Source organism: Volvox carteri (assembly GCF_000143455.1).
Source record: "Volvox carteri f. nagariensis unplaced genomic scaffold VOLCAscaffold_91, whole genome shotgun sequence".
Lineage (NCBI taxonomy): Eukaryota > Viridiplantae > Chlorophyta > Chlorophyceae > Chlamydomonadales > Volvocaceae > Volvox > Volvox carteri.
The window spans coordinates 292,736-319,166 of NW_003307634.1; the positions used below are offsets into that span (position 1 = coordinate 292,736).

Genomic DNA, 26,431 nt, shown 5'->3' on the forward strand with positions numbered 1-26,431 from the left:
CTTTTTCCTCCCCTCCCCCCAAACCCCCCCAAGCTGCCTCCGCCAATTTGCTGCTTCCGGAAGGAGCTCCCCCCCTCTCCACGCGGCCCCGGATGGTGGCGGACCGAGTGATAGTGGTATGTGGGGATAGGTGTTGGGGGTTGTGGATGTGCGGGGTTACGTATATTAATCAAAAGCAGTAGCAGCAGCAGTAGCCCATATTATGGTGAGGAGAAGAGAATGAGCTGGACATTGTATCTATGTATGTACTACGTTGATTACACTGTGGGCTGAAACCGCAAACAAGGTGTCACGCCAAAACATCTGGAGCGCACAAATTACGTGCCACGACCGAGTTAGTCGCTATCCGCAGGTGGCTAAGCCAACCGAAGGTAGTAAGGCGAACCGCGTATTGATTTATTTGAGACTTTGGGTAGCGTATAAGGCGCTTTCTGTTGTGATTTGAGGATGTTAGGTTGTCGTTCATCTGTCGTTAGCTGGATGAGCGTTAAGTATCCAGGATAGGGCCTCGTGTGATAAGGCCCGGCGTGGATCGGTCGATACTTCGCCATAAATGCGAGTGCGAAAAGGTCACACATTTGTCGTTTGGCTCTCGAAGCAACTCTTCGTGAGCGTATAGACCATTATATTATTGAAGATAATATAATCATAGGAGGGTTGATAGGCCTGTTTTGGTGTAACAAGACTGTGATCCTACCCTACCTCGAGACGCGCATCAGAGCAGGATAGACAGAGAGTGTACACACAGCATTCCATAAGGTCCGCCCTTAGTGCTCATACCTCTAGGCTCGACAGGGATCCGTTCCCAGCCCGTCCTCGCTTACTGCGATCGCGCTAATCAAGTTAACGAAGCTGGAGTGAGCCAGCCAAGTCAAGCCGGAGCTTTAAGGAGAGCTCCTATCGTATTGTATAATAATCATCATTTACCCACAGCCAAACAACTGAGAAGGTCGGCGAGTCGTCCTGAAGTAGGCGGCCGTGAGAAGTAAAGGATCGGGCGCCAGTACCCCGAGTTTATTGTGCAGCTATTGTTGAAAGCGATCCGTCGCTGTATATTCTCCAAGTGGTGTCACCCATCTATTGAGCTAGGCTTTTCGCGTCCGCGCACTAAGCCAACACAGATCGTCAGCCTTCCGAGGCACATCGAATACGCAGTGTTAATCGGCCTCAGGTTACTTCTTCGCCTGGTTCCGACCAGCGCGAGGAGCGCAGGCGCGTCAACCCTCCGGCGGCAGCCATCCGTGGCATCAGTGCTTACTTGTCGCGTTCTTATTTTCTTTTGATTTGCCGCAAGACTGCTGTTATTATCCAGCTTGTGAGCTTTTGGCGTGGTTGATCTGGCTAGCAGTGAGTCAGGATTCGTAGCCGTAGCACCCCTTTCAGTGTGGAGCTTCCGAGCTCCTGGGGGTTGTCTGGCACTCCACGCGCCCATCGGGCACATTTGTGTGATTATATTAAGTGTAGAACCAGCTAGTGGTGGCTCTATTGGTGCATCCGTGTGCCGAGCCCTAGCTGTTGGAGAACTATTAATCTTTGCCGTACTCAGCCACCAAGCGCTCCGAGCGTTGGTGTGTGTCCCAGGACTATCGTACGTGCACACAGGCTCCGGTCATACAGACTCATCAGTGAGATAGTGTCCCCGGACATCACTGAACACTGCGCTCTCACTAGAGCCTTGTAAGAGTCTCATTATCTTTAGAGCGCTGGCGGACTCTCTACGTCGCGTCAATCCCCACCGCTCAGCTCGGCCCCCAGGGTCCATCGAGCATTCAACTGCACCAGCGCGCCCTAGGAAAGGTCACGCAAAGCAACAAAAGGGAGTGAAGAAGGGTCCGCCCCTCCCTGCTCAGCAGCAGCAGCAGCCTCACCCAGGACTGGAACCCGTCAGTGAGCAGCACGAGCAGGAGCAGGAGGTGCTGTGGCTTGAGAACCCTGAGTACTCCGGTACTGCATCAGGGTTGAGCAACAGCCTCGTGTCAGAAGCACGCGTCGAGCACACAGGCAGCAGTGGTGATTTGGAGCAAGCGGACGCAGCCGAAGTAGCAGAGTGTGAACACAGCCACTCGCCTGATTCAGAGCTAGGACCAACCTTTCGGCTACACAGCCGAGCCTCCTCAGCAGTAACTTCGGTACCTCAGCAGTTTCCGCTTCCCAGCAAACCCTCAGGAGGATCTGTACAGTCTTCACCTTCTATCAGCCCTTGGTACAGCGATACCGAAATGGAGAATACAGACTCTTCGTGGTCGGGGCCCACCATGCTCCGTTTTCGACACGAGGAGTTCCCTGCCTTCAAGTGCAGGGTGTTGCGTGCAATGCAAACTCTGCGCGCACGCTTCCGACTCAACAAAGGACAGGTGCCCGTTGATGAAGCTCTCGACTTGATCAACACCTTTCCTACACCAGGTACTATGTACGACATCTGGCATAAGCAGCAACTACATACGTTAGTTAAGGATGCTCGTGCATGGTTCAGCCGCCGCTGCACGGCAGCTGCCCAGGCAGCTAGTGCGGAGGGAGAGAACGTGTCAGCAGCAGTGCACAATGCTATTGAGCCAGCATTGGATGGTGAGAGCCTTCTCGAGTATTATCTCAAAAAATTAGACGAATCTTTTGCTCATCAGTGTAAGACAGCCAAGGTTCTGGAGTATTTGCAGACTAGGCAGGACAACGGCTCGCCACAGCTGTACCTGCAGCAAATACGGGAGCTCGAGCCGTACATTTGAGACTCATGCTCCAGTGCAGTTATCGTGGAGCGCTACATTGAAGGCCTAGATCCAGCAGTAAGGGAGCGCATCAGAACCAAGTACGAGCTCACCCCACGTGAGGGATGGTATGCTCAACTCAACAGCATTGCAACGGATGCTGAAACAATCTGGATCAACCTGCAGCAATCCCAGGCCGAGCGGGAACGACATGCCAGCAGCGACCACGCCTCCGGGTCCAAGCAAGCTATTACGAGTGAGAGGGAGAAACGGCTGCGCAAGCAGCCAAGCAAAAGCAAAGACAGCGGCTCCGGCCAGTCTAAGTTCTATTGCAAGCACCACGACACCAACAGCTCCCACGACAGCAAGGATTGCCGGATTCTAAACGGTCGCACAACAGGAAGTGGCAAGAGCGCCGCAGCTACGGGTTCCCATCAACCTGATGAATTGGCGGCGATGATCACCGCAGCAGTACAGACTGCATTAGGTGCGGGTCGTACTGCTATGGTTTCTACATCTGAGCAGCATGCCCCAGCCACGAAGTATGCTGCCGATCAGCAATGATGGCAGAACCGAGGTGGCGGTGGCAATAACAACAATGGAGGTGCTTCCAATAGGCGTCCCCGCATGTATGATGGTCCGCCCTGCGAGTATTGTGGGCGGTATGGTCATGATGAGCCAAACTGCCGGGTGCTCCACCCACAATTGGCGCCACCCGGCTGGGAGCCGCCTCTTAAGGTGCTTCAGGTACTGTTCCAAGCTAACAAAGAGCAGGCACAGCAGAATCGTGAGCGTGGCGCCGCACCACGCCAGCACCGAGCAGTGGCTGTCGGTGCCGTGCAGCATGATGAGGAGGACACCGAGGATGATGAAGAGGTGTACGTGCCGCACCGGTGCAACGCCAACGCGTCCTTCAACCACTGCACCCAGCCTCCTGGTGCAGCCTCTGAGACAATCAATGAGGTGGCGGCATCCATGCACGCCACTCTCACTCATCAAGCTACTCCGGTGTCCTTCCAACCCATGGAAATCAGCAATAATGTCTACCCACCACCTAAGGTGTCTTCAAAGCCGTGTCCTGCCGCTGCGACACTCCAAGGGTCAACGGCAACAGCAGCATACCAACCCAGTGAGTTGGTGCTCCGTTTGAACGTGGATGGGCCTGTGCTAAAAAGGGTTATTGCGGCAATTAGTGAGGTCGATGAAGCGACCTGTGAGAATACGTCTCCCTCCAAGGAGGGCTTGCCTGGGGTGCCTCAGCCAGCTCCAGTCCCTCAGCAGCAGCATCCAGCAGCTGCCCAGGTTCCAGCCCTGTCGCAGCCTATTGTTCAAACCGCAGCACTCAGCATGCAGGCCCCCGGGCCGCTGAGTGTTGCTGGCTGCACCTCTCAGCCAGTGCTGCGTGAGATGCCTTCTGGAGTGCCATACTGTGTTTCAGGGGTAACTGGAGCACCACCCAGAAGTATACAGGAGATAACTAGCGTCGAGCTGAAGCAACTGCTTCTCAGCAACTGCCCTGCAGCCGACTACTTCACACGTAAGCAGCTCATATTTTATTTTCCACAAGGTGCACTACAGCTCAATGGTCATGAACATCCCGAGTTCCAGAGCCTCCGTGACCACTGCGTGGACGTAAATCTCATAACGCAGCACGCCATGCAGCGGCTGGGTTTGGTACTCATGCCCACACGCACACATCTAGACACGTCCGCCAGTGTTGATGCCAAGCTTCTGGGGGAAATTGACACGAGGGGAGTTCAAGTGACAATGCTTCCAGGCACGATACACGAGTTCAAGCTCAACCTCACTCAGACACTGGTGGTTGACAACATGCCTCTGTTCGATTTCTTGGTAGGAAATGAGCAAATGCTACCTGTCATGGACGCCATCACCCAATACCCGACAGCGCAGCTCCACCTGTTTCCCAATGTCATTGAGAGTCCGGACTACGCAATTAGCATCCCCATGACACCTGCTCTGCGGTCCGCCGCACGAGGGGTCACAGCTAGCCTGCGTTCAACAGCTTTCTGTACCAGGGCCAGCTCTCTTCCCAGCGATATGTCAACAGAGCTGGGGGGGGGGATGTGTTAGCAACGACAGTCAGCAACGTGTTCAATCATCCAGCACAACTGTGCAGCGCTCATGTGTTAGCACCCCCACGGCTGCCTCTACCCAAGCGTCAGAGCACCGGTTGGGAATGGATGCAGGTCAGCACAACACAACACATGTAGCACCTCAGTCTGCCAGCACACCCAGGTCAGCCCTGGTGCAGGCAGCGTCAGTGATCATCACTACGGTCACTGGCTTTACATCAGCAGCTACCAGTACCTTAGCAGCTACGATTGGAGCCGTAGCAACTGCGGCCACTCCCGTGGTCGTAACACACCAGGAGCCCTTGCCACCACCCCGGCGAAGCGGCAAGAGGAAACGGGCTAAGGCCCTACGCACAAAAAACATCAGTGTCACCAACCGCACATGGACAAGCCTTGCAGCGCTCAGCATGCTGGCAACGCTCCTGCTCTCTCTCGCTGCAGGCACAGGCGCCATGCAGGGCAAGTCGCTCGGCACCTCAGGGGTAAAAATCGCCACACATGCCCTTTCCACAGGGGGGCTGCTCCTGAGCGCAGCCAGCTGGGTGCCTGAATCCGTTGGTACGCCTACAACGCGCTCAGGCGCACGAGACCACGGCGGGTTTGACTACAACGGCTTGGGAAGGGCAAGCTACAGCCCAGCCGCTTCACTTGACAGTGTATCCTCCTTTACGCCTGAAGGCAACATGGCAGCAACAGCCTATGAGCGCTACCAAAAGGATCCTGATGGAGGATGGATCTGGGACAATAGCATCAGCATGAACAATGAAACCAATGATGCTCTCAGGGCCGTCGTGCGTGCCCGCAAGCGCACGGCATTCGCCTACAGCTGTAGCATGGAGGACCTGCCTGGCTATCACGGTGATTTGGGGCCCTTTCAGCTGGATCTGGACACCGACAAGCCGATTGTCCAGCCTCCCCGACGCTACAGCCCCAAGGAGCGTGAGGTCATCGCCGAAAAGACAGCCGAGCTTGTTAAAGCGGGCATTGTCAAGGAATACCAGGGACCGACAGCCTGCGCCATCAACCCAGTCGTCGCCACCAAGAAGGATCCTGACACTGGCCTGTGGACCGACTACCGCATGGCACAGGACTATCACCCTGTCAACACTCACACACTACAGGACAAGTATGGGCTGCATCATCCCGAGGAGATTTTCCAGCGCGTCGGCAAAGCTACTGTTTTCTCCAAGTGGGACCTGCGGCAGGGGTTTTTGCAGATCCCCATAGCGCCTGAGCATCAGGCTCGTACCTCGTACTGGGTCTCCAACAAGCTCATGGCCTACACATGAATGCCGTATGGACTCAAAAATGCCAGCGCCTACTTTCAGTGCGTCATGGATTATGAGCTGGGCAAGGCAGGCCTGGCCGATGTCAGTGTAGCATTCATTGACGACGTACTTATTTGGTCACAGACGCCTGAGGAGCACGTCAAGCATGTGGCCGCCGTACTCGACGTGTTGGCAGCCTGTGGGCTCCGTGCCCATCCTGACAAGTCAATTTTCGGCGCTGACGTCATTGAGTACCTGGGTCACAACTTCAGTGCCTTTGGGATCAGTCCTCACCAGGCCAAGGTCGCCGCAATCATGGCTCTTCAGCCTCCCCGCAACGTGTCTGAGCTCCGTACACAGCTGGGTTTCATCAACTACTACCGCTGCTACATCCCGCAAATGAGCCAGCTCGCAGCGGATTTGAACAAGCTCCTCAAGAAAGGTGAACCGTGGGTCTGGGGTCCCAAGCAGCAAGAGGCGTTTGAAGCCATCAAGACTGCATTCACCAAGGAGGGACTCATCCTGCATCGCATCGACTACTCCCGCCCGCTAATATTGCACACGGATTTCTCCAATAAGGGCATAGGAGCCATCCTCGGGCAAGTCGATGATGATGGAAATGAATATATGTGTGCTTGTATCAGCCGTTCACTTAACAAGCACGAGACAAACTACAGCAGCTACAAGGGAGAGATGCTCGCCGCCGTGTGGGCTGTGAAGATGTTCCGTCACCACCTGATTGGCGGCCCTCCGTTTAGGCTGATTACAGACCATCAACCACTGCTGTACCTTATGAGCTCGGAAGGGCTTACAGGACAATATGCACGCTTTGCACTAGCGTTGCAAGAATATAATTTTGTCATCGAGCATCGGCTGGGAATTAAACATCAGAACGCGGACACCCTGTCCCGCAACCCCGCGCCAAGCAAGGCTGACAACACTGGCGCCCGGCTTGATGAGGATGAGGAAGTCGGGGAGTCCGCACTTCTCACCCCGGCCTTCACTGCTGCATCCGTGCGGGCAGTGTGGGCTGACCATCAGCTGGCATGCACCACTATCCATACAGCGGCATCCGTTGCCCCATTCAGTGACACCTTCTGCCCCAGCCCGGAGGAGAATCTCTGCGGATGGAACGATTGGTGTTTTGAGTCGCTTGAGCCGCCTCCCGAGGCCAAAGATGCTCAGCGAGCTGCAGCCCGGACCCAGCTGCAAAGCCTCACAACTGAGTGGCTGTCCGCTGCAAAACGTTCCGGTGGGATCAGTCCCTTGGTGCCTACAGACCGTGACACCCTGAAGGTTTCAGTGGGAGCCCAGTTCTTCCCACTGGCCACACAGAAAGGAGTCACACTTTATGAGCCGCTAGGCGGCATGTGCACGGGCCTTGAGGCCTGTCTGCACAATGGAATTAGGGTCAACAAGTATCTGTACTCGGACATAGACCAGCATGCAAGGATGGTGGCCACCGCACGATTGCCAGCACTCAGCGCTGCCTATCCCCAGTTATTTCCGCTCTCAGCATGGAGCGATACATTTATAGCACTGTCTCAGGACGTCCGGCAAGTTACAGGTCCGGAGCTTAGGCTGGCAGGAGCTCAGGAGGGTAGCCTGTGGTTGGTCATCGCATTCTGGAATGCTCAGTCAGCTGACACAGTGCCAAAGGTTCTCAGCGTGATAAACGAGCTTCAGGTGCTCGTTCCTTCACCTCGACCGGCCTGCATACTGGGTTGCACATCCCTACCGCTTTCTGACCAAACACCCGAGTCCGAAACAGCCGAGAAGAATGCTGACAAGATGTTTGGGAAAGCCACCCTTACCGATGCTGCACACTTTGGCTCGTATTCACACTGTCTTTACCAGTGTTGGAGTAACCTCGCGTTGCCCGAGGAGTTCACCTGTGTCGTGCAATCTGCAATCCGGCCCGCCGGCAGACAACTCCAAGACGTGCTTAGCAGTGAGCATTCAGCACCCATCTCTGCGCGTCAGATGCACAATCCGTACTACCCCTGTGACCATGCTGGGAAGCCCGTCCGCACGCTTTATCCAGGCTCAGTGGGGCAGCGTGGCTCGGATGTTGTGGGGAGTATCGCCACTCCGTTGTACAACAGTGTTACCACTCAGTACGATTCCCTGTATCCCGGGGAGTGTGACATCGTGTTGGGTTATGAGGCAGGGGTGTCAGCCGCTCCTGGCCTAACAGATCATGCTCGTCTCTCGGTGCTGGTCAACGCAACTGACCAGGCACTCATATCCAGTGTTGTTGCAATCCTGCGCACCCTGGCGCAAGATGCCAAGGTGCAAGCCTTTTCCGCAGCATCATGCCGATCCGTCATGCACAAGCTTGCTTACCTCTCACAAGGGCTTGCCGTGAGCGTGGCCTCTCACCCTCTTAGTGACATGGGTGGGGCCTCTATGGCGCTGGCCGCGCATGCTCAAGATCAGACTCTCAGTCCCGATGCCCGACGCCAGGATATTTGGGACGACGAAATCACGATTTGTCTTCTTCACTTAGGCGAATGTCCACCTGGCACCGACCTGGCGGAGCAAAAGCGTTGTGCTCAGCGCGCACGCAAGTACCGTTTCCAAGGAGAGAATGACTTCACCAGGAGAGCAGCGCGAACGAAGTCGCCACTGCGAACCAGTTGTACGACAGTACCACAGAACCAGCCTTAGAAGCTCCGGTCGCTTCACTCCGTCGCGTCTAAGCCAACAATTAGTGCGCGGACGCGAAAAGCCTAGCTCAATAGATGGGTGACACCACTTTGAGAATATACAGCGACGGATCGCTTTCAACAATAGCTGCACAATAAACTCGGGGTACTGGCGCCCGATCCTTTACTTCTCACGGCCGCCTACTTCAGGACGACTCGCCGACCTTCTCAGTCGTTTGGCTGTGGGTAATGAATATACAATAGGAGCTTTCCTCAAAGCTCCGGCTTGACTTGGCTGACTTACTCCAGCTTACTTAACTTGATGAGCGCGATCGCGGTAGGCGAGGACGGGCTGGGAACGGATCCCTGTCGAGCCTAGAGGTATAAGTCCTGCTCTGATACGCGTCTCGAGGTAGGGTAGGATCACAGTCTTCTTACATAAAACAGGCCTATCAACCCTCCTGTGAATATATTATCCGTAATAATTGATGGTCTGTACGCTCACGAAGAGTTGCTTCGAGAGCCAAACGACAAATGTTTGGCCTCTTCGCACTCGCATTTATGGCGAAGTATCGACTGATCCACGCCGGGCCTTATCACACGAGGCCCTATCCTGGATACGTAACGCTCATCCGACTAACGACAGATGAAACGACAACTGAACATCCTCAAACCACAACGGAAAGCGCCTTATACGCTAGTCAGGCAACACCCAAAGTCTCAACTAAATCAATACGCGGTTCGCCTAACTACCTTCGGTTGGCTTAACCACCTGCGGATAGCGACTAACTCGGTCGTGGCACGTAATTTGTGCGCTCCAGATGTTTTGGCGTGACATGGTGGTGGTGGTGGTGACGGTGTCAAGCCCCACACCGTCTGCCTAGTCCAGTCTTCTAACCTTCAGCTTGACGAGAGGCCCCCCCCCCGTGTGTACACCACCCCCCACCCGCGTTATGAATTACCCGCTCGCCTGTGGGGGAGAGAAAACGAGGGAGGGCATTACTCTGTGCATTACTTACGTTTACCTGGCTCACCTGACGTATCAGGCTTACCTCTTACTTCAGCTACACACCACACCCACGCTCGAGCTCTCTGCTGCAGTGGCTGTGCGGCGGCGGTGGCAGCAACCTCGGCCGACCCCCAACCTGCGCAGTAATCCCCGAAACCCCCACATGCAACCCCTCACAAGGGCGGGCGGGCGGGGGGTTGTTCCAGGCCCTCATCAGCAGCGAACGGTTGTGAGCCCACACGCGCCGGCTTTGCACATCGGCCCCCCCCCCCCCCCACACACACACACACACCACACACACACACACACACACCTTCCGCCGCCTTGGCATCTGCGCATGCGGTGGATGTCCGCAAGGCTGCCTCGCGGAGCCACATGCAGGACACGCAGCCGGGGAGGAACCATATTGCTGTACAGAATTAGGGAACATATCCAACGTATCCGACATATCCAGATCAAGATCAAGATCCAGAATGGCAAATTTGAAAAGTTTCCGATCGGATGGATGGCAGCGAAGCGTTATATGGCGCTGGAGCCGGTGAGAGCTAGGATGGCCGCGGCAGCGGCACTGACGCCGTCGTCGTCGTCGCCGCCGCCGCCGCCGCGTCTAGGCCGGGCCGCCAGGTGCTTTCACCGCCGATGAGGCGCTAAGAGGTTTCCAGTTGAGGCAGAGGCCGGCGGGTATATGAGGCGCTGCGGTCTGCAGGTAGGGGGAGAGGTATGGCCGAGGAGCCGCCGCCACCGTCGCCACCACCGCCAAGCGGTGTGGAACTTTGGACACCCCCGTTTGCTTTATCCACGGTCGGCGGCGGCGGCGGATGAGGAGGGCCGGTTCGGCATCGGCATCGGCATCGACACAACGGCGGCGGCGGCGGCGACGCCACCACGTCCAGTATCATATGTCGTACAGCCTGCCGCCGCTGCGTGACGTCATGTGTGCGAGTAGTCGCCGGGGTGAAAAGAGGCAGGCGCAGAACCCGCAGCTGCCAGGCTCCGCTCCAGGGGGGCCGCTCTGGCCGCTGCGACATCTCGGGGCTGCTCCTGGCGCTCTGGCCGCTGAACAATATCCAACGCCTCCAGGATGTCAGCAGCATCCAACCAACCAAATTCGCAATTCGTGTCCTAAAGGCTCGGCAACGTGATGTCAAATTATGCCGCCAATTATTTATTGCCTCATATCCCTTTGCCGTTTCTATTAGATCAAAAAGCCCTGTCACGAGTACTTGTGGCAAGCTGAACCAACTTCAACTCTTTTGCACTGAGCGGTACTAATGAGGGGTAAATGCTCCAAGGAATCACCCCTCGGGTTTGATCTATGCGCCTCTTTCCTCCTTTTGACCTTAGCAATCTCCCACAGGCTTTAGCGCTTTACCACGGCCATATATCCGGGCCGCACTCGCACGTCTATGAGTGAACGCGCCGCTATACTTGTTTTTCAACAGGATGCCTGATGATACTCAGGCGGTGATTTAAATGCAGCACCCGCAGAGGGAGGCTACTATCCCTATGGGAATCTTCAAGGCGATATATGGTTCACACGTGTGTATGGGGGAAAGGGGAAAGGAGAAATCTACCGAAGTCTACCTCACGTTTAAAAACACACATCGCACGCATTTCAGCTGATAGCAATAGCACGGTGCAAACAGCTTGGGTTTTTGACACCTCCTTTTCCCTTGCTTTCCCAACTTTATCGTCCCCCGCCTTTTTACCGGTTACTGTTACTCTTAGTAGTGGATACCCCTCGATGGAAGCTTATGGGCGAAGGTTATGGTGGTCAAGACACTGTGCAAGGTGGTCACGTGAGATATCGTACATGGGTGATTAAGACGCCGTACAGTAAGTTCGATTGTACGACGGTTACAGGGCCACCAGGCCACAGGGCTCGATTCTTTTCGGAAAGGAACATTACCGCGAGGCAATAGCGACCGAGGACGGCACGACACAGGAGAGCGCACACGAGCACACACACCACCACAGAGCAATTATCATGCTTGCCAGCCAGGCGGCCGGCAGCTTTGATGACGTGTGGATTTCTAGCTGCAGGCTAGAAACCTTTCCTGAAGTCTTTGCTGCGCTGCTGCTGTTGCATTGAAGTGCGACAACCCACACTCGCCGCAATGCCTTTAGAAGCCGCCGCGGCAGGCAATCCTCGTGTGACATGACGTCGCCCTCCAGTTTTTAATTCTTTTTCCAGCATCATCGGCTGATGACCTGATGACGACTGTTACTGAGCTTAACAAGGCCGCGGATGCGCCCCGGGGGGAGGGGAAGAACCCTAGGTCCTCAGGTATTTACACTGCCAGCATCAATACCCCCGTGGTGGTGGTACGATGGCTGAATGGCTGAAAACCTCTTTTTCACTGTTCTGAAGTTAAAAGAATTTACATCGTTCGTCATTTAGATAGGGAGCGTCGAACGCCGCGTGAATTTAACACGCAGAGGAGATAATCCCCATGCGAGCATTGCATGCACGTACAATGCACAGGCATGCTTGCTTCTAACGTAGCCAAGGCCCCAAAGGCCGCTGGGCCTCGCGACCATCCCCGCTGGCACCCCATATCCGGACCCTCCACCCTGCCGCAAATGCTGCTGCATGCGCTTTCTTCGCCCTTAAGCAACGCAGTAGAACCACCATCTTTTAGACACCATCCTAAGCTAAAACTTTCATGTGCTATCCATCCTATGAAACCTCTGGAAACTCTTACCCTTCAAATCTAAAATGCGACATAATTTTCTATCAAGACGTTGCCGTACACCCAGCCGTAAATCCATACCGCAATCGGATCCAACTAATTTTAAAAAATGCGCGCGAACAGGGTTTTTGCCTTTGTAATGTGAAAATACGGTATGCACCCTTCAGAGCAGGGATGCGTCCTGCAGCGAACAATTATAAAACCCGATAACAGTCTCACCGATGCGTTGCATCGTCCTCAGTCATTGGTATGTATGTCGTCATATGTCGTTCGTGTGCGTGTGTTTCTTGTGTCATCCCAGCACGTGACGCTTCTCCGTGTGCATTCACGTATTGAGCCAAGCAACCACCATCACCCAACTAACCAACGAACAACGTCCTATCGGTTAGGCGGCACAACCTCTCCCCAACTAAACGCAAGAAGGCTGCATTGAGGTTGTCCCTGCATGTGCAAGGTTGCATGCAGGCATGCAGGCAGGCACGCGCGCGCACAATTCATGCATAGAATTGAAGACGCACCAGGCGGGGGAGCCCCAGATGATCGCCGTGCTGCAAATTCAAATTTTCTAAGCGAGGGGAAGTGGCGGGAGTCAGCTGGAGAGCAGCTGGTGGTGGCAAATGCGCGCACGACACGCACTGCACCGCGTGCTGATAGCCAGCCCATGCAAGGGCTAACATGCCGTATGGATGGATGGATGGTTAGATGGTTAGATGGATGGATGGATGGATGGTTAGATGGATGGATGGTTAGATGGCAAGATGGCAATAAGCTGGAAGCGTGTTGGATTTTTGGCAATAAGATAAGGCTGGGTGGGTGGGTGGGTGGGTGGATGATGAATCCCAACAGTTCCGACCAAGTCAACACACAGCCCGCAATGGGACTCCGCTCCCTCCAAACTTAACTCTCTCCGCCCCCCCCCCAATGGGCAAATCCCCCGCAATACCACTTCGCCCAATTTCCGACCAAGTCGGGGCATCAGCATCAGCAATAGCAGCAGCAGCATCACCACCGCGAATAGGAACAAAATAGCGCAATGGCTGCCAAGCCAGGTTAGCCCAAGGTACGCTGCGCACGCAACGACACACCTCACTACTTACGCAACTTGACTCCCCCCCCCCAACCACTCCCGAAAACTCTCAAGTCAAAAAACCCTTCATAAAAAGCTCCACTAGAACTGCCTAAAGAACAAATCTTCATCTAGATCAGCATGAGCCCGGCCAGCAGCAGCAGTAGCAGCAGCAACAGCTGCGGCGATGGCGCCACCATCACGGCTGCGCCACCGGCTGTCTGCCGACTGCTAGCCGGGTTAAGAACCTGCAGAGTGAAGCCCCCCGGGGGTTCAGGGTGTGGTGTGTCTCCAACAAAAGTGAAAATGGCGTCGAGTAGTGCCGGGCGTCACTTAGCGGGGGGGGGGAATATCAGTGTGTTTTAGGGTTCAAATTTGGGTTCAAAAACAACAGAACACCCTTTTAGGGGGAAGAGGAGGAGAGGAGGATGTGCACTATAGGTAGAGCGGGACCAAGGAAGCCCGACAGCCCGCCCAGACGGAGCGAAGATGGACACAAAAGGTGTTTCTCCTCCTCCCGGGTTCCCTCTGCTGTATGTATAATGTATATGTATGGGTTTTACGCACCCGCACAGGATTTCTCGTACTGTGCCGTACACTTCCGTACACTTACCCCATTAATCACTTGGACGATCACTTGTGGCTCGATGCCGACTTGGAATGTATTTAGGATGGAGAAGACTGGGGATCCGGGTACGGCAGCTGAGGCGACGGTGGGCTTGACGCCAGCATCGGCCTTGTCGTTCGATGGAACCACAACCGTCACGTTGTTCGAACTTGGCATATGTATTTTATGTGCGCGCGAGCGAACGTGTGTGTGTGTATATTGCGTGGGGATGTTGCGCGTGGATGTTGAGGGCAAGGCGAAAGAAAGTTCAAAAGAAGAGTTCAAAAAAGGGGGGCAATCCTAGATGGGGAATATTACTTGGGAGGTGCAATAATTGCCGCGTCTGGTTCCCTCAGTGGTCGTGGTTTGTCTTACTAAGGGTTTAGGGTTTGTCTTGCTCTTACATTGGTAAAAGGAAATTCTTAAAGCCGTGTGATGATGTGTGTTTAATGAGCTATTAGGCCTCCTAGCCCAATAGAATCCTGGCATAACAAACACAGGTTTTTTTATTACAAATAAGACAAAACAGAAAAGCCGAAGCGGAGGATACACAGCGGCAACAACGCTAACGAACAACCGTTGTCCCTTTCATCGCCGTACAACTTACACAGCCGTTTAGTTCAGGGGCATACAAAAAGTCTAGTTGCGAGGGTTGTATGGTATGGTTCAATGTTAATAATGTATACGATGTAGTAGAACCCCTGCTAACGAAATAAACTTACTTCAGAGTTATGTACGATGTACGAACGTATTCTTCTGAGGTTGTGTCCGTAACCACCCAGCCGTATGCCACATGGTGACGTAGCAAGCTTTCGTACGACCTTAGATTGGCGAGGATGGTGGTAGCGGCGGAGGCACCGAAGGCGCTGACGAAGGCCTGCAATATACCCAAAGACGGCGATTATGGGGACGGAGGTGGATTACCAGACGTGGAGAAGAAGCAATAAAGAGTGCAATTACATGTTCTCCGTGCCAACATACCTCCCGAGCGATGCTGCCAAAACTCCGGACAGGACAGGACAGGGATGAAGTAGAGGACATGGCAGTTGGTGGTTGAAGGAGGCGAGGGAAACCTCACATTCGCACAGACATACATACTTACACACGGGCAGACATGCATATGTATTGGCATGTATCAACAATTAATTGGGCGTTACAACTGATTCGGCAACAACTACGACACTCACCTCGTCGGTTGGTACGAATATGGTGTACGGGCTCGTCACATTCGCTGGCTTGAGAAGTTGGGCGGTCTTGAGCGCCTGGTACATGGTCGAGGCGCCGCTGATGGAGGCGAAGACCTGGGGCGAAACGGCGAAGGTGGACCGTATGGAGGAATGGCGGTGGAATGAATTTATTTTGTTGGATGTGTAAAAGAGGTGAGGGTGACCGATTTGAGATGGAGATGCCAGATGTCCTCGGGCAGATCAAAACATCCAAATTCAGGAAAAAAATATGACTTAAATTTCTATAAATCACCCACACGGGAAAGCTGGCGACCCCAGAGGCGAACACAGACACACATATATACGAGCGCGCGTGCTAAAAAACGCGTCAAACTATTCATCTTTAAGAAATATCTTTACTGCGAGCTGATCATTGCTACACAGAGAGACAGACAGAAGGACGGACAGATGCCGTTTTGGAGAATGTGACCTCAGATCTTTTAGCATAAGACAGCGGAATAAACAAAATATCTTTTTAAAAATAATATATAATAATATTATATAATATAACAGTGTCACCACGGCCGCCTCGACCCTTACATCCCCATTTCCATACGCACATACATACACACACACTCACTCACACACACTCACCTCATCAACTGAGTTGTACCAATACTGCAAAACGGTATCCACGACATTAATGCACGACGCGCCTGCCGCGACATCAGCCTGCAGTACTTTAGCGGTTGAGCTAACCCCCAGAATGAATATCTCCGGGGATGTCGCCGGGGGGCTCGAGGGAGGCGAAACCCGCACGCCGATGCTTGAGGACTGTCCCATCGTACTGCCCGTGACGGTGTACGACAAAAACAAAAAAATGATATTCATAGCCGTAGCCGTGCAGCCACGACATTGAAGGCGCGTGATGTTGGCGACGGGCATTACAGAGGGGAGGGGATGGCCAGGTGAGTTTGTCAGGTGGCGGGGGCTAGGGGGATGTCAGGTGGTGGTGGGTCAGGGGGGATTTCAAGGGGGAAGAGGAAGCAACGGGAGTTGGTGGTTGCAGTTGCCGTACGTCTCAGAGACGTGTTAAAGAAGAGAACCTCAACGAAGAGAAGGGGTCCGTTGTAAAAAACACAGAAAACACACGCACACGCACACGACCCGTCCCATGACGACGAACCCCCATTATTCCAAAACACGGATAGAGACCGTAGAAAAAAAAGACCGCAACCTGGAATTTATATATTTCACATTTACATATCCTAAAGCACAGGTAAAATTCCGTATTTTCGTTACATTCGTTACAACCGAGCCTCCGCCGCTGTAGTACTCCGCGTCCCATCACAACCCAATGCCGTACGAGTTGTACACAGTCCGTACTCACAGCGTGGTGTTGTAGTACTCCGTACCGCCGACTGATTGATTCGCAACACTCTGAAGGCTAATTCTGGTCGGTAGCACGTGATAGCTTAGGGCTCTTTTGATAACCGGCAAGTACGGCAACAAACCCGCACGGTTGCTCCTGGCAACGCCCAGCGCGTCCGACAACTTGTCAAAAGCCCTGCGGATTGGTGCAGACAAGGTACGGCATTGAGTCTATTGTCGCACATTGCAAATTCGTACAGTACGACACGGCAAATCTGTCACTCGGGATGCATGTTCCGAACCTAGAAGGGAAAGCCGAACCAGCTTCGTGTAATGATGAATAATAGGCCATCGCGGGACGTGTCCGGACTCACGTCTCAGTGGGCAGGAAGAAGGTCACCTCCTGGCTGGAGTCGTTGAAGGTTGCGACTTCATTTGCGGTCGACAAGGCAAGACTGATCGTTGGGAAGCTGTTGTTCTTGACAAGGAAATCCCAGATGGAAGAGTAGCTGACAGGAGGGGTGGGAGGGGTAGACGGTGGCGGCGAGGGAGGTGGTATTGCCGGCTGGCTGGATGCGGGACTTGTTGGCGTGTTGTCCTTAACCAGGGGCGGCCGGTCGACATCCTCGTTAGGCGGCGGCGGAGGAGGACTTGCTAGGGCCGGCAGTAGTGGTGGTGGAGGTGATGGCGTAGATGGTAACGGAGGCGATGTGAAGGACGACGGCGAGGCTATCAGAGGCGGATACGTAAAAGCAAGAACATTGCTTTTCCATGCAGGCGTAAGGAAAAGAAGCAGACCTGGACCGGTGAGGGCGAGACGAAAAGGAAGGATGTCAGAGGGGCATCATGATGTCACGGGAAAGAGTGAGGCTCGAGCCGAGTCGAGAAACGAGACGCTGAATTAAGAGACCTGGACAATTCATTTGACGTCGTTTATAAAGAATCCCTCGCTGCCAGGCTTCTTCACTGTTTCCCGCCCGTCTGAGCGAAGCACGACGTTACAAAACCATGAACGAATATGGGAAGTTCCATGCGCAGCTTGCGCTTCGCGATTGCATGGTTCAATAACAACCGACCTGCGCACGCGAGAAGGTAGTTCATGAAGGCAGCGATTGCCATCCGCATAGTTCTCTGTTGGAATCCAATACTGTGTCTTTTAAAATAAGGCCTGTAAGTTGATGCTGGGGGCTCTCATTTCCAGCAATTATGGAAAGCCATTTAGCGCCACTTTGCATGTGATGGCGCCACTGCATCAAGTATTGCGCCATGTACGGATTTGCTCGCGCAATAACTTACCCCGTGTCTTCAACTGGAAGTAGTCACCTCCACATATCTCTTTTAAATGTTACTGTATGTTGGCATAACAAATGGTTCTCCTGTTTGGGGCCGATTAGATGTCGATAACGGCGAAAACAAACTGGCAAGAAGAAGACAAGTTATAATAAAAGGCTTGGCAAGAGTCTAACTCCAGAATTAAAGACTCCAGGGGAACATGATTTATATAGCTGTGGATTCTCAACCGCTACGAGCTACTGCCGCTTCTCATGCTCTTGTACGGCGTGGTTCGATGCGTTTTGCGTTCTGTGGTAACTGCGAGACGAGGTCTTTCGACATTTTCTATTGTGTCTTGCGAGGCATTGCTGTGTGATGGATGTATTGTGGTGTACTTTGGCTGTTCGTGACCACGGGCCACAGTCAGACTTTGCTAACTGGCGCACAATGAGATCACGTACATTCCACATTCTCAGGACGCACGAATCTACTCACTTAGGAAAGGAAGCATTTCCATTGTTCATCCCTTTGTTAAAAAGGGCAGCAAAAAGGTATGAGGTCGAGTTCAACCATGATGTCCGTCGCATCACAGGCAGTCTCAGGCAGTCACACCCAAGCACGGCAAATGCATTAATTTTATATGACGAAGGAAGGAGCAAAGGCCACTTTGGTTCTAAAGCCTCTCCTGCAAAATGGGCGCCATGTTTCATGCTTGGACATAGGAGCCACTGCTCTGAAGCGAGGTGTGACATATGCGCTGTTTAAAATCTTGACCTTTGGAGTAAGGAAGAGCTTTATATATTACGCCGTTAGTCTGTAAGTGGTAACCCCAACACAGTATCTATCGCACAGAACCCAAATAATACATTTATACGATACAAAAGCAGGAACTGCGCAAGGAAATTCTCTTGAAAAGGTTCTAGATCTGACCTGGAGTTCGTTCCCGACTTAACCGTACTTCGATCGTTTGCGATACATTTCGCTTTTTTAGAGCCGTAACTTGTCGCATGGCGGCATTTCTTTGCTGGCGTCTTAAATCGTAAGCGTAGGCACAGAATACAGTACTTTTCGCGACGGTGGAAACACGCGGGGCCAACCAACCAAGCAGCTTTGGGGCCCAAACAACTCGTTGAAGGCGGCCTGCACGCTGCGAACAGTCAAGTGCGCAGCTCAACTACCTGTACCTGAAGCACGGCAGCAGCTGGCAGCAACAGCAGCAGCTAGAAGCGAGAAGCGAGAGGTTTGCTGAGCGACCAAATCTAAGACCGCTAGAACATCACGACGTCTTGCTTGCACTAATGACCTTACACGCTTTATTGCAAGTACTCGCGACGACCATTTACGGGCAGACCTACGGCAACATTCGGAGCTTATATTGCGACAGCTTGATATCAATTCAAATCCAACAGCTAAAATGCATGCAGGTTATCATAAACTTGCAGCGACACAAGGGTCTTCGCAGGCCTTCATACCTCTGCTGGCTGCGGTTGATTTAACTGCAACGTCATCTAGTTACGTTATACCACTTTGAAAGGTAAACACATCGTTTCTAACCAATCTCGGAGCAAAAACATGAAAACTCATGCCATCATGACAGCCGTGACGTCTGGTTCTCTCTCTCACCTTCTCCACAGAATTACATAACGATTGTTCTAACTGCTTTTCTCCTCAAAAGTGCTGCTTAGAAACGGTTTGAATTTTTTACCTAGGTTTGGACGTTACGGGTGAAGTTCTTGAAGCTAGAGACGAGACCGCGGCATCGCACGATTAAAACATCGATCGGTTAATGAAGGAGATCCGGGCGCGGCTTGATGATGTGTGAGAGGCTGCAGCTGGCTCTCACACAGCTGGCGGTGATTGTTTCTGACATAAGGGGGGTCAGATGTGGGTTTTCAGATGTGCCGCGATACCTGCGATGGATGGGCCAATCCAAGCCCTACGAAGGCTATATTTTGCCGAAACAGCACATCACACTGATGTGCATTACGATGCTTGTTTGGCCGCTGGCTGGCAACCGACCGCAGGGCAGGGAGCGTGCATCGCGGTGGTGTCGGGTTTGTGACGGTCGATCGTCAGGCAATCGATTGAAGACGAGCGATACGTGTTGTTGCTCGAATGTCACTGAAATGAAAAAAGCAAACATACGTCCTGACCTTTGGAGCTTAGGCCCTGTGCCAGGGTTCTGCCATGGATGCTGCGGAGATGGGTGTTGAGGACCAACGCGCGCGGGCTAGCGCACGTCCTGGATTGCATACGGAGACGTAAGTTGGAGTACATGAACGGCTAATGCGGCTCATGAGACCTTTTTCTATTACTATATATTTTATCTTTTCTCCTTATTTTGCTCAAGAAGCTTGTAATAAAAAGCGTCAAACGTCAAATGAATGTACAGCTGTGCAAAGTAAGGACATCGTCGAACAGAATCAGAGGGGGCCCTAATTTTCCTCGGTAAATAATATTTTTACGTGCCAAGCCCAAAGCACAGAAATATGGCATAACATAGCGTAACAAAAGGGATATGAGTGTGCGTTGAGAACCGAATTTCGACATCATCATCTTCCGCACGAACTAAGCAATCCGTGGCTTCCTGCTGTATGAATCCTCTGTTATAAACAATTCACAACAATTTCGATTGTTTTTCGCTACCTGCCTCTGCCCCGCCGCTGGCCTAACCGCAGCGAATTGGCACAACAACCACACAACTCCCACACACCCCAAAACTACAACTCTCTAGATTCTGTTACGTTCAGCGCAGAGTAGGTCAGGCGAAGTGAAGGCTGGAGCCAGCCCCGCAGCCTCCAACATTTAAGAAACCCACGTAAACAAAACTAAGGAAGGGTAAAATCAACTAATTCGCCAGTATTGTCATCGCGCGCCCGTACCACCACGCGCGCTACCTGCCGCAAATGTCCATACGGCTCCAGCGCCGCCACCACCGCCGGCACAAGCCGCCGCTGCCGCTGCCGCCGCCGCCGCTCCACTGCATTACCCGGCGGCGCCGCCTCCAGCTCCTCCACCTCCTCTATCAGCACCTCAGAGGGCAGCAAGTCCGCCGGAAGCTCACCTAGATGCCGTACGGCCGCCGTCAACACCTCGCCTTCCCCTGCCGGCACCCGTACCTCCAGTCGTACACAGCGACTCGCCGACAGCGCCAGAGATCGTCCCAGGAGCCCACTTCCGCCTCGCGGTCGTCGGCTGTTGCTAATAATGACGCCGCCGCCAGCCCCGTCGCCGTCACCATCGCCGTCACCCCCGTCGCCGTCACCCCCGTCGCCGCATTCTGGATATGTAATGCAAAGCTCCCGCACCATCATGGAGCATCCTGGTTGGTCTGCGAAACCCTCCAGTAGCCGCCAATCGTCTTCCACTGCGGCGCGGTTTAGCAGCAACTTGGTGACCGCCACACGCCTAAGACCACCACCACCACCACCACCACCACCACCAGCTACGGCGGCGGCGGCGGCGGCGTTTTTTGCCGCCGCGCCGAAGAGCCGCATGCAATCCGCCAACCTGCGCACGTTAACCGCCGTAGCGCGCAGTAACAACCAGCCAAGCCAGGGATCGTACATCAGCGCATCGGCCGACAGCGGCTCTTGAAGAAAGGCCAGGTGCTCGTACAGCGTCAGCCGCAGCGGCCGAGCGGCAGCGCCGCCGCCGCCGCCATCCATACCCGGCAGTAGCACCTGAGCCACTCGGCTGTAGCCTCCGACCAGCGTCAGCCCGCGCAGCTGCGGTAGCGCCGCCAGCAGCGCTCGAGGCCACCCGAGCTGTGTGCGCTGTCGGAGCGAGTGGTGGATGGCGTCAGTGTGCACCACGAGGTCCTCCAGGGAAGGACAACCGCCGGCCCCCCTGCTGGCGCCGCCGCCGCCGCTGCTGGCACCCAGGTGCGCAACTCCCGACGCCGCGACGGCACTCGGGTCGTACACGAAAGCCGCCGGCAGCTCCAACCGACGTAGAAACCGCATGGCCGCTAGGGCTGCTAAGGGCGGAGCCGGATCGTGAGGAGCAGTTGCTCCGAAACCCGCAGCGTCAGGCTGTTCCGCAGGATCAAGCTGATATGGACGTGGATGTGGACATGAAGGAGCAGGGGCGTACCTGCCCGTGGCCTCGCCGTATGATGGGTCTCTGCCGCAAGTGTCGCCGGTGCCAGCACCTGGCAGCAATGGCGGTGACGGCGGCGGCGGCGGCGACTGTACGACGTCCCAGTGACCGGATAAGGAGAGGGACTCCAGGGAGGGAAAGAGCTGGGCAAGTGCCGCCGCCAAATGGTGGGTCAGCACCAAGGGGTCCACCGAGCTTCGCCAGCCAGCGTCTCCTCTGGAGGCTGTTGGCGGCGGCTTGCCAAAGAGGAAGCTAGCGGCGGCGGCAGTGGCGTGCGAGAGGTGGCCGTCATTGCAGGGGTAAGTGGGAGCAGCAGAGAATAGTCTTGCGGCGGCTGCCTGGTTCTTGGACTTGGACGGCGCTGCTGGTGCTGCTGGTGCTGCAGCGGTGGTGGCAGGGACGATGCTTCCGTCTGGCGCTACTTCCAAGCCACTGTCGTGCACCAGCCACTGCGCGACTTGATAGTGGTGGTCGTAGAGGTGGAGGTGTTGTTGGTTGCTGTGATGATAGCCACGGCCGCTGTCGAAGATTCCCCGAGAGAAATCAGGGTGCAGGTCAGATGGCTTAAGAGCTGCTGGGGTAGATGTGGCCTCCGGGCGCGGGGAGATGGTTTGCTGGTGACGTTCGGGAGTTTCTTGTTTGTTGAGGCGCTTGGTGGGTTTAGGAGCAGAAGGGGGAGAGGCATCCGCGTGAAGGTGGAAACTGGTGATGTGCGGGAGCACATGTCCGCGCGCAGCTGCCTCCAGGAAGGGCACCTGCACGCAGTCCATGCCAAAGTTGCTGATGCAGCTGTTGCGAGCACCGGTATGGGGATTGCAGCAGCTGCGAGGTGCAGGGCTTGCAAGCGCAGTCAACGCCAGGCGCGTGCATCGGGGCCACTTGGCAAGGATGCTCAGCGCGCCGGACACAGAGTTTACGCAGAAGTTGTTGCCAGTGGAACCTGGCTTGAATTTTATTATTATCTCGAGAGGTTCTGACATTAGCGGGTCAATCAGCGAGGATGCCGTGCGACAGGTGGCTCGAAGTGAGAGGGCGCCCTGCAGGCCCAAAGCTGAAATGAAATGGTGTCGAGTGTTTAAATCTGTTGTGAGCATGACTTCGACCAAGCCCTGAGGGAGGGTTGGTAACCCCAAATATGTAATTGCCATTGTTTCGGCAACTGTGAAATACAAGTTCTTGATGGAAAGCAACTATTGCTTGCCCCGTTGTGAACTTATGTGCTGTCTGCCTTTACCCTTCATATGCCCGTCAGCAGAGCTGCTGGAAATGGATCCATTCCGCATTAGCGGTTAACTTGTACGGTTCGCAAAGTTGCCCTCTGGTCCGGCCTTGCACGCTTAAGGCCGATTGACTGGCGCTAATTGTGCTATATCCAGCTGTGTCCGCTCCCACACATGCGCGCGCGCGTTCTTTAAAAGATGGGTCGCACATCGTCACGCCTCGTCACCCCGTTTCCTCACATGGACCAAGCGCACGCATACCTACCTACCTAAAACACAGCGCGAAGCGGCCTTTGGCACAGGCAGTATGAAATACGGAGAAGTCACGCCTTAGGCACAGGCAGTACGAAATACGGAGAAGTCATGTACTGCAATCCCAGAAGCGATCCAGAAGTAACCCCAGCGACTTTAACCCATTTTTAGGGTCTACCGTGCACGACGAGGCAACAGAAATAAAGCACAAAATGGTCTATTTCCTAATTAACCTACAGCTATAACTGCTTAGTTGTAGCTAAATTAGGAAATTGCATTTTTGTTATAGTCGCCACCAAAAGACACAAATTAACACAAACAAAGACATACAGACACAGACACACAGACACAGACGCTAGCTGTCTGCTAGCCTAGCTGGTCTCGGAGCCCGGCGGTGACAGTACAACGGCCGCCAGCGGGGCGAGCAAAGCCAATCTGGATTGTACGGCCGTCCTGGAGCCCACAACGGGAACACCACCGCCACCGCCACCGCCACCGCCACTGCCACCGCCGACGCCACCGCCGACGCCGCCGACGCCCTGTCCACAATAGACTCCGGGTCTCTCCTCAATGCGGCGAGTTCTAGCTGCCTCTAAGAAAGCTGTAGCCGCAAGAGAGCTCCCAGATCCGAAACCACTGAGTTGCCCCCGTGGAGGTGGGGGGTTACCAGCGGACGAGGAGAACTGCTGCTGCCGCACCTCCCGCAATGGCTGTAGCGGCGGTAGCGACTGTGGCGACTGTAGCGACTGTGGCGGCAGTGGTGTAGGTGCTGGTGCTGGTAGCGACCGTGGCAGTGGCGAGGGGGATGGCTGCAGCTGGTGACGCTGCTGTAGCAAACTGGTCAGTGACTTGGCTTTCCTCGCACTGCCGACACGGTCGCCGTCACCGCCACTGTCGCTAGTACGATTAGTACGACTCAACAGCGACGGCGGGGTGGTGCCTGGGGGACTTCGCGCCTTGAACGTGCTCCATATGCCGCGGGATCGGGAGCCGTCGTGAACGCCGTACTCTGATGCTGCGCCAGCGGCGGCGGTGGCGACGGCGCCAGCGGCGCCGTAAGCAGAATCGGGATCACCGTCCGACCAGCCTGGGCGGGTCGGTCCGGCGGCGCATGCAGCCAAAATCTCAGCCGTTGCCACGGCCTTGAAACGCTCCGCGCCCCAAGACATGAATCGGAAACTGGACGTGGCCGTCGCGCCTCTGCCGCCGCCGCCGCCTCTACCGCCGCCGCCGCCGCCTCTGCCGCCACCATCGTGATGGAAAGCAGCAGCAGCAGCAGCAGCAGCAGCAGCAGTAGCATCAGCGCCGCTGCCGCCGCCATCAATGCGATCCAGGCCCCTTGGTGACGACGAAATCATGCTGTGCTGCGACGCGGTGGGGATCCTTAGCGCCAGGCTCTGCCCGACGCCACTAGTGTTGCCGCTGACGCGTACGACATTGTACGACACGCAACTGGAGCTTTGATCCGGGTACGGCATGAGTATGGAGCCCGCTGTAAGGCTGCTAGAGGGAGCGGGAGCACCACTTGGGGGGTTATTGGACGACGCAGGGCGCAGATGCCCATCAGCCTCCACGTCATCCTCTTGCTCGTCCATCGACCCGTAGTACGACACGTGCTCGCTGGCGCTTCGGACGCGAAGTCGCCAGCGAGTGCTGTTGTTTGTCGGCTCCGGAGTAGATGTAGGCTCAGCGTTGGCCTTAGCTGGCAATTTTAACATCTTGATTAGGAAGGACCGCAGCCATCGTCGCAGGTTCGAAACCCGCGAGGAGCTGGAATTGACCGTCGCCGCGGCTCCGGCAGCGTCTTGAAGGCGTTGCAGCCCTGGACACGAGCTCTGCGACGTCACTGCGGAGGCGGTGAAAACGTCGCAGTTGGCGGAGGTGTTGGCGGCGGCAGCCGCCGCCTCCGTCAGCATTACCAATCGTGGACTTTCTGCGCCGCAGCCGCCCTCCGGCGCCAGCGCAGCCGTTCCCTTCCCGTCCTCGTCCGAAGGGGCAACTGACTCCGGTAGGCCAGTGCCAGCACCCGCCGGGCGGGCTAGTTCACCTGTGGCCGCTTGAGCCTGCTTCGCAGTCCTGGCGGCGACGGCGCCGCTGGCGACGGCGGCGGCAGCGGCCGCGAGGTACGGCAGCTCATCCGCTGAATCCACCTCCCGTACAACCTGCGGATCCAGAGGGCCGTGCTGCAACCATAGCGATGGCAGCGGCGGCGGCGGCGGCAGGTTTTTCGTGCCTGCTGCTTCGCTGCCGCCACTCCCGCCGCCGCCGCCGCCGCCGCTGCTACCGCAGGGGATCGGATGTCTACCTGCGCTAGTACGCAATGTCGTGCCTGGCTGCGTTGCGCCATGTGACTGCTCGCCATGGGTAGCGGTGGTGCCCTGTACGGTTTGTGGCGGCGGCCGCGGCACCGCCGCCGCCTCAGCGGAAGCTCCGGAACCGGGCACATCTGTGGCGCCGCCGTCGCCGTTGCCGTCGCAACCCGTACTTGAGCCCATAGGACCCTCTGCTCGCAGACCGCCACCGTCGCCGACCTGCCCGCTGGCAGCGACGTCAGCAGCGTCGACGCTGACGCGGACGGCCGTGGCAGCAGCGGTGATGATGGCTGCATTGCACGACATGCGCCAGCGCGCGCTGGCGCCGCCTCCGGCAGTAGCGTCCTCGGCACCACCACAATTGCTACTGCCACGTAGCGCGCTGCCGCAGCTGGCGTTGCTCGTCCTTTGGCTGACGGCACCGCCGTCGCCGCCGCCGCCGCCGAGATAAACGCTGCTGGTGTAGCTACTTCGCTGTTGGCAGCTACTGCTATTACTGGTTCTGTTGCTACTGCCGGGATATCCAGAACCGCAACTGCTACTGCCGCTGGCGGTGCTGCGGTAGCGCAGGCCCTGGGCCGCTTGGCTAGCTTGCTCCCGCCCAGCTGCTGCTGTCCGCGTCGCTGCGGCGGCGGCGGCGGCGGCTGCGCA

At 55.4% G+C, this 26,431-nt stretch overlaps 2 protein-coding genes across 4 annotated transcripts; both read right to left on the reverse strand.

The window, feature by feature from the left end:
• Positions 1–11,997: 11,997 nt before the first annotated feature.
• cam1 lies at positions 11,998–17,831 on the reverse strand (the record flags this gene model as incomplete). 3 transcript variants are annotated; one of them, XM_002958317.1, is made up of 8 exons in its annotated part: positions 17,700–17,831; positions 16,998–17,421; positions 16,643–16,819; positions 15,907–16,099; positions 15,274–15,387; positions 14,809–14,963; positions 14,093–14,255; positions 11,998–13,727 (listed from the first exon to the last, which is right to left on the reverse strand). In XM_002958317.1, the coding sequence occupies exons 1-8, from the start codon at positions 17,746–17,748 to the stop codon at positions 13,611–13,613; spliced, it is 1,392 nt and encodes a 463-aa protein (XP_002958363.1). In that variant the 5' UTR covers positions 17,749–17,831. The 3 variants fall into 3 exon arrangements, with proteins under 3 accessions (XP_002958363.1, XP_002958364.1, XP_002958365.1); XM_002958318.1 differs by having other exon boundaries at positions 12,774–12,854; XM_002958319.1 differs by lacking the exons at positions 11,998–13,727; positions 14,093–14,255; positions 14,809–14,963; positions 15,274–15,387; positions 15,907–16,099 and having other exon boundaries at positions 16,639–16,819.
• Positions 17,832–20,723: 2,892 nt separating this feature from the next.
• On the reverse strand, positions 20,724–23,144 carry VOLCADRAFT_99627 (uncharacterized protein; the record flags this gene model as incomplete). Its single annotated transcript, XM_002958320.1, has 1 exon — positions 20,724–23,144. One exon carries the CDS (start codon positions 23,142–23,144, stop codon positions 20,724–20,726), a length of 2,421 nt encoding a protein of 806 aa, XP_002958366.1.
• Positions 23,145–26,431: the final 3,287 nt, after the last annotated feature.